We start from the raw sequence: 12,950 nt of genomic DNA on the forward strand, positions 1-12,950 counted from the left end.
TTACTTAAAGATGCAGGGCATTTCTGAGCTTTCCATAAGGGAATAATTAAATCACTGCAGGTAACAAAGAATTAATTTTGAGGGATATTAAGCACCCTTAATTAGTACATTTGAGTTTCGTTTCCCCACAGGGAAAATATTCTCATGGCAACGTGCCATGTCAAAGCTTCTAAAACTTCTGCCTAAACTTAGAGCTGAGGTCCATTTTACAATGCAAATGAGGACAGCAAAAATCTTTTAAGCCAAATCATTCATAAGCAATTAGGTTCCAGGGCTTTGGATTTTGTTAATAATTCTGTGGCAACCACTGGGAAGGCCTTCTGAAAAATATATAGCTGGTAGGGCACCTGGGTGGCTCAGTCGTTAAGCGTCTGCCTTTGGCTCAGGTCATGATCCCAGGGTCCTGGGATCGAGCCCTGCATCAGGCTCCCTGCTCGGCAGGAAGCCCGCTTCTTCCTCTCCCACTCCCTCTTCCACTCCCTCTGCTTGTGTTTCCTCTCTTGCTGTGTCTCTCTCTGTCAAATGAGTAAATAAAATCTTAAATATATATATATATAGCTGGTAAATTCAGAGTACCTAAATCTTCTAATAACTCACATCTATGCAGAGGGTTGTTTTTTTTTTTTTCTTTTTGTTTTTTGGGCAGAGTTTTGAAAGCTTGTTTTTTTTCTAAATTCTGATTATGCCAAATTTTAATTGCATTTTAAAGTTTAAGTGAATTTAGAGATCATAAAAATTCAAGACAAATAGAAACGTCTCAGCCTAGACCCATCCATCACATGGAGCTGATTGCTTTCAATATCACATGCAATTAGGGCAGCAGAAGGTATTGCAGTTTACTGGTCTCAAATTCAATTAAATGAGATCGATTAATTCCTTGGGATATTTACGATACGTTTCTCGTATCTAGGCATCAGTGCTGCACCAAATTTAATTTAACAATGAAATAGGGCTGATCTGTTTTGTTATTATGTAGATTTATGTTTTTTTAATTTTCAGGGGAATGACTTTTAAAAATATGTGTACTTTCCAAATATAAACATTGCAGAGTTTAATTTAACGTATGTTAATGATTGCCAGGTAATGATTATTTTAGACTTGGACATGAACATTTGCTTTAGATGCACTTCTGAAGGCAAAACTAAATGATGAACAACTACTGCAAGTGAACGTTACCTTTGAAATTCTACCCTACTTCTTGGATCCACACATGAGAATGAACTTAAACTCTAACAGTTAATGAGAGAAAGGAAGAACACAATCATTTTAGGTAGTCTCAGTTCTCAGATAGCATATAATAAAGTGATTTCTAATGTCTAATTTCTCACTATTAAAAATACCACAAGGGGAGCCTGGGTGGCTCAGTTGGTTAAGCATCTGCCTTTGGCTCAGGTCATGATCTCAGGGTCCTGGGATAGAGCCCCGCTTCTCCTTCTGCCTGCCGCTCCCTCTGCTTGTGCTCTCTGTCAAATAAATAAATAAAATTTTTAAAAAATCACAGAAAAACGTTCAAAGTGCTAGGGAGGAAAGCTGGTAAATAGAAGACACTGCCAATATAACCATGTGGCCTAAGTTCTTTGATTTTGTTTTCTGATGGGATTCTGTAGGCAGCTAGCAACATCTTCCGACATGGCCCTTTGAACATTTCAGGACTCGTTATAAGGCGAAGCAAGAAGTGATTTATTTCTTTAAACTTTTAAATTTCTCTTCCTAACTTTTGAACGTGCTTCTCTCTGACAGTAATTAACCTCCTGCTTTTTTCTCTCCTCCATTTTTTTCTCTTCATTCCTTCTTCCCTCTGCCCTCCAAGAGCGTAGAAGTTTAAGACTGAAGAGGTCCTACAATATGAGTGCACTGACTAGTGTCTTTTTCTTTTTTTCTTCCTTCCTTCCTTCCTTCCTTCCTTCCTTCCTTCCTCCCTCCCTCCCTCCCTTCCTTCCAAAAATTTTATTTATTTGACAGAGAGACACAGCGAGAGAGGGAACACAAGCAGGGGGAGTGGGAGAGGGAGAAGCAGGCTTCCCGCGGAGCAGGGAGCCCGATGTGGGTCTTGATCCCACGACTCTGGGATCATGACCTGAGCCGAAGGCAGACGCTTAACAACTGAGCCACCCAGGCGCCCCCTAGTGTCTTTTTCTAAGCGAAGAAACTTCTCAGGGCAAGGCAGATTCTGGTTTTATCCTTGTCCTTCTCTCAATAGGGTTTTATGTAAATTCCAAAATATTTTAAAGGGAACTTAGAGGACATCAATTTCCAAGTCAGTTTCAGATAGGAATACCTTTTCCAACATTAATAACAGATAAACATCTGCCTGAGCACTTCCCATGATAGGAAGTTCACTGCTTGATGAAGCTGCTGATTCATCTTTGTTCAGCTTTGTGCATTTCTTCAATGGAGAGGAAATCAGTTTTATGGGTATTTTAGACTATTGTCCCAAGTTCTGCCCTCTGGATCTGCACAGATCAAGTCAAATCACCTTGACAGCCCTTCCACTATTGGAACACACATATTAGGTTTCCCGACAACTTTTTTTTCCCCCCACGGTGACTGGAATACATTTGTCCTCATAGACTACCCCTGCTCCACACACTTGACTAAAATTCCAGTTTCTTGACCTCCTGAGATTTAAAATCCATCTCCATAATTTCTCAAATTCTCTTGAGCTTATATCCTTCAGATTCCTTGTTTATAGAAGCTTCTTGGATCAAAACCTAGTCTCCTTATGAGTTTCCATAAAATGTCACTGGTTTTAAGCAGTTTGGGTCTAATATGTTTATGGCAGCTTAGCTCATGAGGAATCACACAGCAGGGCGCAGGGGCTTCTGAAATCTCCCTCTGCTCCCGTCTTTCCCTTCCTTATGTTGTCCTCAATCTCCCTGCTGAGTGAAAGTGAATTCTACTAATCCCAGATGTGAAAAACTTAGCCTGCCTTGAAGGTAGATTATCTCAACAGAGTCTGTTCCTTCTCTGAACAGTGAAACTCTCACTGTTGTTATGGTACATAATAATATTAACTTCTTTCATTGAAATGTTAAACACTTTACATGATCATATTTCAATTATACCTGAACCCCATGTGGTAGATAGTATTATTCCTTTTGCTCATGTGAAGAAACTAAGGTTTCAAGAGGTTGAGTAATTTTTCTAAGGAAAACATGGCTATTATTGGCAAAGCTAGCATTTAAACTTACTTTTCTTTAAACTCCAAAGTTAGTTTACCTAACATATATATTAAATGTCTCTTCAAGATTTCTATATCCCTCATCATCCTGATTGTTACTCTCTGGATAAATTCCATTAAAAAAAAAAAGTATTCCTTTTAAAGTATGGCCTCCTAAAATACATTTATTTAGTACACCAGATGTGAAGATAAGGAAGTAATTTAAGATTATAAACACTGGCCAACAGGTGTGTTTGACTTGTCCACCCATTGTTTTTCATAAAACAAATAGCACAACAAAAGACCAAAAAATAAGAAGGAAAAGGAGAATCTGAATGCCTGTATAATCTCTGGTCCACCCTTTTTTCTTTCACCTGGACTGTTCCATCCATGTTGTTAGCTATTTGGCCCCTAAAGACATTTGCACTTATAATCCCTACTTTTTTTTTATAACATTGTATATTCATCCATCTTGGATTTCATAGTTACAGCTCTAATTCTTCTCAAAGCAACTCAGTAGGACCATGATTCATGCTAATTCTTAACCCTGCTGTGGAATGAATTAAAATTACTGTTTGACATGAAGGAATTTAGCTTATAAGTGCATCTAGCTAACCACCCAGCCTCTACATCTAACGTGGCCGTTCTGTTCTCTGCTTGTCTTTACATTTTAAATTTTATTCAAGAAGCTATGTGCTATAAGGTTGTTCATGTTCTGTAGAATTCATGAAGATTGTAGGATTTAAACTTCAAGAGTTTTAATTTTTCCTGTGTCTACACAGCTGACAAATAATTCCTATGATGCCTACTGTTAAAAATTTTTTCAGAGATATCTGGTCACTCTTTCTATGTCTAAATGGAAAAAAAAAAAAATTCTCCATAAATCACTAGGCAAGCATTTGATCATTCTGTAGGCAAGTCAAACTTTTTTTTATTGTTGTTGCTCACTGAGGCCAGAAATGCCTGGGTGACATGGAATTTCATTCAGAGGTTTTCCTAATGCCTTTCTATGTGATTAGTTAAATACAGAGTGCTGTGTTCAAGGTGATGTGACTAGATTTGAATCTTGTCCTTGAGTTCTAGGTCCATCTAGCCAACAGAAAAATACTATCCCTATTTTACAAATGTGAAATCTAAGGAGATTTTGCTATACTCCTCAAGATAATGTCTTCATTAAAGGAGTTTGTAATAGTCGTAAGTATGCCAAAATGGAATGGGTCAATTTGTTAAGTAGTAAACTTCCTATCATCAGAGATGTTTAATCATAGTTTGGACGAGCACAGAGAATGAATTGTACTCATTGGCATACAGGGCCACTTCCAACTCTGAATTTCTGTTTCTATATAAAGTCAGTAATTTCAAGCAATATTTTAGGTTACTTATTCCTCTCACAAATTGAGATGACTGAGGTCTCTGTTTCTCTTTGGTTATAAAAACCTTTGCATAGTGGAAATTAGAAGTCAGCCTTTCTGGCTAGTAAATCAGATGCCTTACCTCCTAAATGCTGTTCATCTGTACGTACACATAGAAAATCCCATCAAGGTTGACTATACCTAGCTGACGATATCTATGACGTTACAGACATGTAACTAAGGTGAATATAATTCCTAAGTGGAAGTCCACAGTCAGAAAACCTGGTTGTTTCTCACTTTCCTTTTGTTAGTTTCATAGCACACTTGTCAGGCTTAAAATGTTAGTGGGATGCTGACATAACACTAGTAAGTTAAAGAAAATTTCAAGAGGGAAAATTAACATTTAAATAGATTTTGATTATTACAGAGAAGACAGAAAATCCAGCCAGTGATTTGGTTTAGCTAGGAATACAAGAGTAATTGATGGTTGTCAGTATCAGAAAAGGTTTTCCAGAGACAGGAACTGTCAAGGTAGGGGAGGGAGGAGAAAGATCTTCAGACCCCCAGTATTTGACATGCTTGTAAAAAAGACTGTGAACATGGGAGGGAGCAGTCTTATTGGAAAATTTCCAGAAAATAATGTATATTTAATTCCTGTCCAGGTTACATACCCTCACTAATACCATAACCCTAGCCTAACTCCAATGCTGTGACGTAAACGCTCTTACCCTTTTCTTAAGATGCCAGGAGATGCTGAGTTTTCTGCATTGCTATGGGTGACTTGCATACCATGGGGATGAATCCTACTACTTCATGCCCAACCCTCCCCCTAAATATTATGTAAATGAAAACCCAAGAGACTACTATCTGGATAGCAGAAAATGAGTTTAGATTTAGGATAGTGTTGCCAACCACAGCAAGAAGGTTATATATTCAGGAGAAATGACTGTAGAAACAAAATTTGGCAATATTTCCATACTATTCCCAAAGAAAACCAGGTTTCTTTAAAATTAATGAGTTGAGTGTTTGATTGGATGCTTACTTTTAGCACTATCTTGTATTTTAAGCAATAAATGAATTTTTCTGTATATTTTTTAAAACCTGCAATAATTGAGCATATATTGTGTACTAGGCATCATACTATAGAGTTACTTAGATGATATTACCCCAGATAAAATACTGTTCTCGCTAAAATAAGTAGGAGTATTCCTTTGCCTCATACTAAAGGCCATTTGTAATCTAGCTTCTCAGCCATATTTTGTGTGTCAGCAAATCCTCCTCACTTTTTTTTGGTCATGCCTTTTCAAAACCTCCTCATTCTTTGAAGTCTGGTTCCATTTCAGCCTCTTCCTCAAAGCTTTCCTTGACCTCTTCAACACAGAATGTTTCCTTCCTCCTTTGAGCAGGAAGTCCTTGTTGTCTGTAGTACACGGGCACTTACCATATACGGTCCAGTGCCTTCATGAGTAGTGTTGGTGTGTAAGCTATCTGGCTGTTCATGTGAGTACATCCTGCTCCCCAAGTAGATTTTGTGTTCTTTTTGTAGAACAAGTCCTATAGTTTTGTGTTATACAACTCACAGTAGAAATTCAACTAAATTGACTGTTCTCCTGCATCTAAGGGGTGGACTTAAATATATGTAGAAGGGTTAAGACCTGGGTGTGTGCCTAAGAATGAAAAGTAATACTTAGCTTTGTTGATATTTCCCTGTTGCCTGGAAAAAAGAGGGTATATTCTATGTATGATGTTTCATATTCAGGACGTGAAGCAGTTTCCTAATACGCAACGTAGGCACTGTCACCCTCTACCCCCAACAAAAACTTTTTTCACCTTTTGTCTGTCCTTATCTCTTCTATTTACAGACTGACTATAGGCTTTTTTGTTGAACTACAAACATGTCTGATGAATAAATTGTATTTTAGTTTCCTGGGGCAACAATTAGAAGTCTTGTCTGCACAGGTATAGTGACCTCCTTGGGAGGTGTCTTTCTTGTGACTAACCTTCCCCTGGGGGCTGAACCGAAGTCAGCAAAGTGTTAAAGACATGTATTCTCAGAATAATGTTTTGTATGGTGGGACTCCTTTGGATTAAAATAACAGCAAGCCAACCAAAAAGGGGAATTCACCATGAAGATATGAGACTGTTTCATGGAACCTAAAGATGAGAAACTAGTTGGCCTTCAGGTACCATGTGGAAATATGTCTCTTACCTTTAGTTAATTCTACAGGTCTGCTTTATTCCTCTTTCCTGGTGCCCACTAGCTTCTGCTTTTTCTATCCATATGGTGAAGTATGGTGCTAACAGCTTCTGAGTTTGAAATCTTAGAGTCTAAGTTATAGAAAAAAAAAATGCTTGCCTTGATTCATGCCCTAATACCTGAAGAAGGACTTCAGTTACCATCTTGGACCAAAGATCCATCTCTGAACCAATAAAATGTGGTCAGACATGATAGATACATATTTTACTCTATTGTATTTCTGGGGTAATCATTTGGATGGAGGGTGGTAGGAATGGCCTAGCGCCTGAAGGAGATATGCTGGACAGATAAAAGAGCAGAGGTGTGCTACACTGTGCGCGTGCATAGAGGTGAAGAGGTTCCAAGCCCCTTCCCACATGTTACGTCATGGGAGCCTCATGACAGTAGAGAAGCTCGGGCAAGACAGCCACTATAGGTACACAACTTACACATTCACATTTTACATTCTAAGGGCATTAAGATGCTTTTAGAAGCTAAGCGACTTATGCAAGGTTCACAAATAAGTAGTAAATTCTTCCATTGTTCAACAAACTTACCTTTCAAAAGGCTCCGGAAACCCCACCACCTTCTCAAAGGTAATGAATACGAGAGTAATACTAACTTAGTTTGTCTTCTCTAGAAAAAAGAGCCGTTCCAGAGGAGTGTAATTTCAGAGAAGCAGGAATGAGGGAAAAGAAAAGTGAGAGAAAGAAACGAAACATAACGGAATGAGTTACTGAGCTGGCCCCAACCTTGGAATAAGCTGATTGTTTTGTATCACAGGATATTTTCAGGGAGGCTGTGTGAAGCTACCGTGTGTGTCCCACAGGCAGGGGAGGGAAAGGAATAAAAGTTTATCCACTAGATTCTATTGCTCTTGGTCAAAGTTCAGGCTCCAGGGCATTAACTTACCAACACTTCCTGTTGTATATGCCTGGGGACATAGCAGGACCTGCTGGACAGCAGAGAAGTCCTAGGGTAGAAGGAAAGATACTATCAGGTCATATATGAGAGTGACACGAAGGATCAGAGGCAGCCATGGAGGGAGTCTCTCTGGCTCAGCAGATCAGGCTCCACCATGAGCTGATCTTCTGCCACAAAGGTGACAATTGACCTTAGCAGTCTCCTCTCCGTGGCCTACAAGAAAGCAGTTGATGCCAAGGCGTCATCCTGGAGGACCATCAGTAACAATGAGCAGCTAACTGCCTGGTCTCAAGTGCGAATGGTGATACCTACTCCTTGGTGAAGACTCATTTCAAGGACACCTCTCCTACAGTACTTGAGATTTGATCAATCCCATCTTTAAGTCCACACTATTCTTCACATGAGTGTACACATATTTAATAAAATTATTTATTCAGATTTTTTCTCCTAGAAAGGATTTTTATGAGATTGAGTAATGTTGCTTCATTAATTGAAGCTTACCGAGTACCTACTATGTGCTGGGCACTATTTTAAGGAATAGGCACATGGGCACCTGGGTGGCTCAGTTGGTTAAGTGGTTAAATGTCTGCCTTCAGCTCAGGTCATGATCCTAGGGTCCTGGTGGAGCCCCGCATTGGGCTCCCTGCTCCGTGGGGGGCCTTCTTCTCCCTCTCCCTCTGCCTGCCGTTCCCCCTGCTTGTGCTCTGTCAAAGAATAAAATTTTTTTAAAAGAATAGTGATAGGCACAAATCTTTTACTTTTTGAAGCTTACATTTTAGTGTGTATATGTATGTGAGACTAATAAAGAAATAAGTAAAATATACATTGTGTTAGGTAGTGATAAATACTGTGGGTGAAAACAAAGCAGGAAAGTTAGATAGGAAGTGTGGAGGTGGGGAGTGAGGGTTGTGCATTAACCAGGGTGGCCAGGGAAGGCTTCATGGAGTAAGTAACATTATAGCAAAGAGTATGTATGGGTATCTGGGGGTGGGGGGCTGAGTTGCAGAGACAGAGGAAATCAAGTGCACAGGTGTTAAGGCATGCTGGATGTTTTCCAAGAAGGCCAGGGAGGCCAGGGTGACCAGAGCAGAGTAAGGGAGAGGCACATGAGAGAGAAGAGAGTAGATGAGGTCAGAGAATTAATACGGAGCCAAATTATCTTGGGACATTGAAATATCTTTAACTTTCACTTAGGGAGGGATGGGGAAGCACAGGGAAGCTTTAAGCACAGAAGTGAGCTGACTTCCATTTCAACAGGATCACTCTGGCTGAGAGTAGATTTTAAAGGGATAAGAGCTGAAACTGGGAGTTAGGAGGCTACTGGTATAACTCAGGTTAACAGTGTTGATTGTTTGGACCAAGATGGCAGAAGAGGTGATAAGAGATGGTGTGATTCTAGTTTAAAGATGGAGCTGATAGGATTTATTATGGATAAGGAAGGACATCTGAGGAGATTAGAAATCAATCATTAGGAAGATGATTCCAGGGTTTTGGCCTGAGCCAAGATGACAGGAGAAAACAATTTTAGAGGAAAGATTAGTAGGAAATGGCTCTTAGACATCCAAGTGGAGTTGCTGAATTGATAGTGGATTTAGGAGACTGAAGTTTAAGGAGGAGTTCATGGTTAGAGAATCAGTATGACATTGAAGGCCGTGGGACTGGATAAGATCACCAAGTGAATATATGTAGATGGAGAAGTGAAGGGGACAAAGGGCTGACTCCAAGGTCACTCCATTCTAAGGGGTTAGGAAGGTGAAGAGGACCAAAAAGCATACTCAGCATACCTGGCCACGAAGTAGGAGGAAAACCAGAAGAACGTGGTTTCCGGAAGCCAAGATAAGGAGGTATTTCAAGAGGCAGGGACTGAACAACTTGGCCAAATGTTGCTGATAGCGGTGTTGAGAACTGACCTTTGGTCAGCAGCATGGAGATCACTGGTGAGCTTGAGCAGTTTGGTGCAGCAGAGAGGGTCAAATGCTCAGATGGAAGTTCAAAAGAGAATGGAGGAGAGAGAAACTGTATGGAATAAATACAGGCAATTCTTTAGAGTTTTGCTTTAAAGGGAAGGGGTGAAAAGAGGGTGGTGGTTGGTGGGGCAGGGAGAATAAAGAAGTGTGTGTTAAGGGCCTATTTATATGCCTCTTGGAAGTGTCCACTAAAACCTACCAGGTCAGAAAAATGAACCAGGCAGAAAAATGAACAAAATACCCCTAAGACCAGGTCTGCATGGGCCACTGAACTGACTGACCCACATGGTTCACTGTATCTATGAGGAAATGTACTGTGGGAGTGAAGGTGCCTGGGCTAGGCCTTATAGACCCAACACCTTAAAGGTTTCAGATTCAAAAAGTAGAAATAATAAACCTGTCAAATAGCAGAGTGGAGGTTCTCTACTGATCCATGTGAAGCCGAAATGTGGTCCGGTGGCATTTTCTGAGAGGTTCCTTTAGAGTGGCAGTTTTATAGAATGCTGAGTTGCTATCATCATCCTCCTCACTATCATTAGCAAATAGCACCCAAGTGCCTAATTTCACCTACCACCTCATAAATTAAAATAGAGGGCCTTGTTCCCTAGGGGGAACTGGTGTGGTGATGAGCTGTAGTAAAAGAGGCCTGAAGTTCAGGGATGGGGAAAAGGCAGGGATCGGGTGAGGCCGACTCTTGCCAAACCATCCTGCCCCAGTTCCTGATTTTTCACCCTGCCTCTCCAAGCGCGGGAGTGCATGGCTCTTTCTCTGCGACTTCTTCCTCCTTTGCTCCTTGAGCCCCCCTACTTCTTCTTTTGCTGTTCTCTCTCAAAGCAGGGGTGGTTCTGAAGATCCGCTCCGACCCCTACCTGCCTCCCCACCGCCTGTAGGCGCGCGGGAAGCGGACGGAGACCCCTGAAACTCCAGTGGGGGCAGGAACCGGCGTTCTGAGCATGTGCGAGCAAGCCCGGAGGCTAGGACGGATTTGGGGGCCCTGGCCCAGGTCGCTGTCCTGCGCGCGGAGCTAGAGCGCGGGGAGCGCAGGACCAGCCCGCACTCCCGGGAGCCAAGCTCCTGCGCCTAGGGCGCAGCGGCTGCGCCCTACCCTCCGGGCGTGGGCGAGCTGGCCGCGTGTGCCTCCCTGCTTGACGCGTGGGCGAGCCAATCAGGACGAGCGGCCCAGGCTGCCATGTGACGGGCGAGGCGGCTCCTTTCCCCAGCGCGGCCAGAGGGAGGAGAGAACCGGGGCTCGCCGCGAGCCTTCGAGAGCAGCGGTCGCGGAGGCGGCTACGGCGGCGGCACAGGCTCGGGCCAGCCGCGCGCGCATCCACCGGCGCCCTGCGCGGCTGAAAGCTCGGCGGGCCGCGGGAGCCCACGATTGGAGTGGACAAAGCAAGATGGCAGGGATCTTAGCCTGGTTCTGGAACGAGAGGTTTTGGCTCCCACACAATGTCACCTGGGCAGACCTGAAGAACACGGAGGAAGCCACCTTCCCGCAGGCTGAGGACCTCTATCTCGCCTTTCCTCTGGCCTTCTGCCTCTTCATGGTGCGGCTCATCTTCGAGAGGTAAGGGCTGGAGCGCTCCTCCCCTCCCCCTACACATACACATACACACACACACACACACACTCTCTCTCTCTCTCACACACACACACACACGCACACGAACCCGCGCGCGCACATTCGCGCGCACACGCACACTCGCGTGCTCTGTGGCGCACGCACCCGCGTCCCCAACGCTCGCGCTCGCTTCTCCCAACCTTTGTGTTCGGGAAGGGGTTGCTGACCCCTCAGCCCGGCTGCCGTTCGGGGAGCCTGGGAGGATCTGGCTAGCCTACGGATTTCCTCCGGGGCGCCTGGGAGGGGCCGCGGAGCGTGGGGGTCGCCCCCTGCTCTCCTCCTTGGCCGGCTCCCTCCCCGCCGCGAGCGCGGGCGAACAAAGGTGAGCGACGGCCGGCCTCGGGACGCGGCGCACTCCGCGGGGCTGTTCCTGTCCGCCCCGCGGGCTGCCGCGCTGCGGGGCAGGACTTCCCCGCGGAGGCTCGTCGCCACCCACCTGACAGCCTGGAACGTTGCGGACGCGCCGCGGGTAGGGCGGAGGGACGGTGCACACTTCCATTCCTTTCACTCCCGCACGCGGATTTGTAGAGACCCGGCGTCAGAAGAATTCGCCAGGGACTCCTCGGCTTCTGGCCGCTGTTTAGTTTCTATCAGTGACACTGAGTATCAGGTTCACGGTCCGGGGAGATAGATGACAATAGTTTTTAGGCTTCCAGCACTCCAGGTCATTAGAGGTTTTCTTAAAAGAGGATATGGCAGGACGAGTGCACAGCCTGCAACATGGTGATATTAAATAGATAGATGCTTCCTATGAATAACTATAAACTTTTGTACCAGAGACACTTAAAACATTTTAAAGAACTGTTAATTATTGTTTGTTTAATTTCCGGATTTGGTTAGTAGCTCCATTATGTCATGAACAAACTTGTGTTACTCTTATTGAATCGGTCTTAGTCACAAAACTCGATTTTGCGTGCTGTGCACTCCCGAGGAGCTATTGAAACAAAAGCAGGGCAGCAGCACGTAATTCTTTTCCTCAACTGAAAACCTCGCCTCTCCTTCCTCTTCTCTCCCAGCCCCCCATTCATCAGTAAAGGCTGAATTTCTTAGATCACAGAGTTTAGACTCTATTTCTCACGTTCACTCCACCTCTTCCCCTGCCCCCAACTCACCCCTGGTTTTGTTTCTTAAGCTTTTGCTGTTATTTTGTTTGCTGCTTCTGTTTGTCTAAAACCGCTATTGAGGATGGCAGAATTTGCCTTTTGTGTCATTTGTTTCTGGAAATGGCAACAGAAAAAGCTTCGTGGGAACAAAAAGTGTCTTTTGTTTAAGGAAGCTGTATTTTTCAACGGGCAATATTGATGCTTCTGAGCGAAGTCAGCTGTTCACATGCAGAGATTGAAATGCACAAAGGAACAGATTTAAAGACCTATTTTAAAATGATTGAAATCCAGCGCAGGTGCCTCATTGATCCTATCTAGCGCTGAGACTTAATGTGAAAAAGTGGGTGTGTTTGCAGGTTAGAGTTGCTTCTAGAGCAAACGTTTACTCACAGAAAATAGGAGCTCTTACCTAACTTTGCAGTCTCTCCAAAAACAGCCTCTCAGGAACAGCAGGTTGTTCCATGTTGATCCTTAGTAGGAGCTCCACACACAGTTGCCTTAGGACATCTGATCAATTCTGCCTGGGCTCACTTGTAATCAGCAAATGCATTTGAAAGAGGTGTGTAGTCTTGTTTTAGATAACAAAA

At 43.3% G+C, this 12,950-nt stretch overlaps 1 protein-coding gene across 2 annotated transcripts in view; it reads left to right on the forward strand.

Annotated features, from left to right (window-relative positions):
* The first annotated feature begins 10,876 nt into the window (after window positions 1–10,876).
* CERS6 (ceramide synthase 6) overlaps window positions 10,877–12,950 on the forward strand; it is a 315,670-nt gene continuing 313,596 nt past the window's right edge. For both annotated transcript variants that reach the window (XM_027589370.2, XM_027589371.2), the window contains exon 1: window positions 10,877–11,206. In XM_027589370.2, coding sequence (XP_027445171.1) covers window positions 11,037–11,206 — 170 coding nt within the window. In that variant the 5' untranslated portion in view covers window positions 10,877–11,036. The remainder of the gene's footprint in view (window positions 11,207–12,950) is intronic.

The sequence above is a fragment of the Zalophus californianus genome, chromosome 3 (assembly GCF_009762305.2).
Source record: "Zalophus californianus isolate mZalCal1 chromosome 3, mZalCal1.pri.v2, whole genome shotgun sequence".
Lineage (NCBI taxonomy): Eukaryota > Metazoa > Chordata > Mammalia > Carnivora > Otariidae > Zalophus > Zalophus californianus.